Raw genomic sequence first — 433 nt, 5'->3', positions numbered from 1 at the left:
CTGCTGAATTACAAAACATTATTCATGCCTTCGAGCTGCAATCACTGAGCTCTCGCTTCCTTCTGAATGATTCATCTATTATAATGTTATTGCTAAAACGGACGGTCAGCATTTACAGATGTGAAATGCCTCTAGTTGTTTAAATTACACCACCAAAGCCTTTCCCACAGACTTTCCCACCTCTTCCTCCACATCGCAGGATAAAGGAAGAATTTGCTTACTGGAGAAAAAGCAGTTACTGAGCTGCAAAGTTCATTCGCTCTTGCGAACCACCACCAACTCCACACACAAAAGAGCAATTTTTGTTTATGGGTAAGAGGCAAAACCATCCCTTGGTTCATACCTGTTGGTGTTATACTCTAAACCCCCGACTTCCTTGCTTGCCTGCAAAAGAACCAGAATTCCTGCTCAGCTTCCGATCTCTTTCTTTACT

General features: G+C 42.5%; 1 protein-coding gene across 1 annotated transcript in view; it reads right to left on the bottom strand.

The window, feature by feature from the left end:
• Positions 1-433, bottom strand: part of PHF2 (PHD finger protein 2) — a gene marked incomplete at its 5' end in the record, with an annotated part of 32,361 nt that overhangs the window by 9,787 nt on the left and 22,141 nt on the right. The window contains one exon of the mRNA XM_010140110.1: positions 344-384. Coding sequence (XP_010138412.1) covers positions 344-384 — 41 coding nt within the window. The remainder of the gene's footprint in view (positions 1-343; positions 385-433) is intronic.

The sequence above is a fragment of the Buceros rhinoceros genome, unplaced genomic scaffold (assembly GCF_000710305.1).
Source record: "Buceros rhinoceros silvestris isolate BGI_N320 unplaced genomic scaffold, ASM71030v1 scaffold4467, whole genome shotgun sequence".
Lineage (NCBI taxonomy): Eukaryota > Metazoa > Chordata > Aves > Bucerotiformes > Bucerotidae > Buceros > Buceros rhinoceros.
This window is presented reverse-complemented; position numbering and strand designations above follow the sequence as displayed.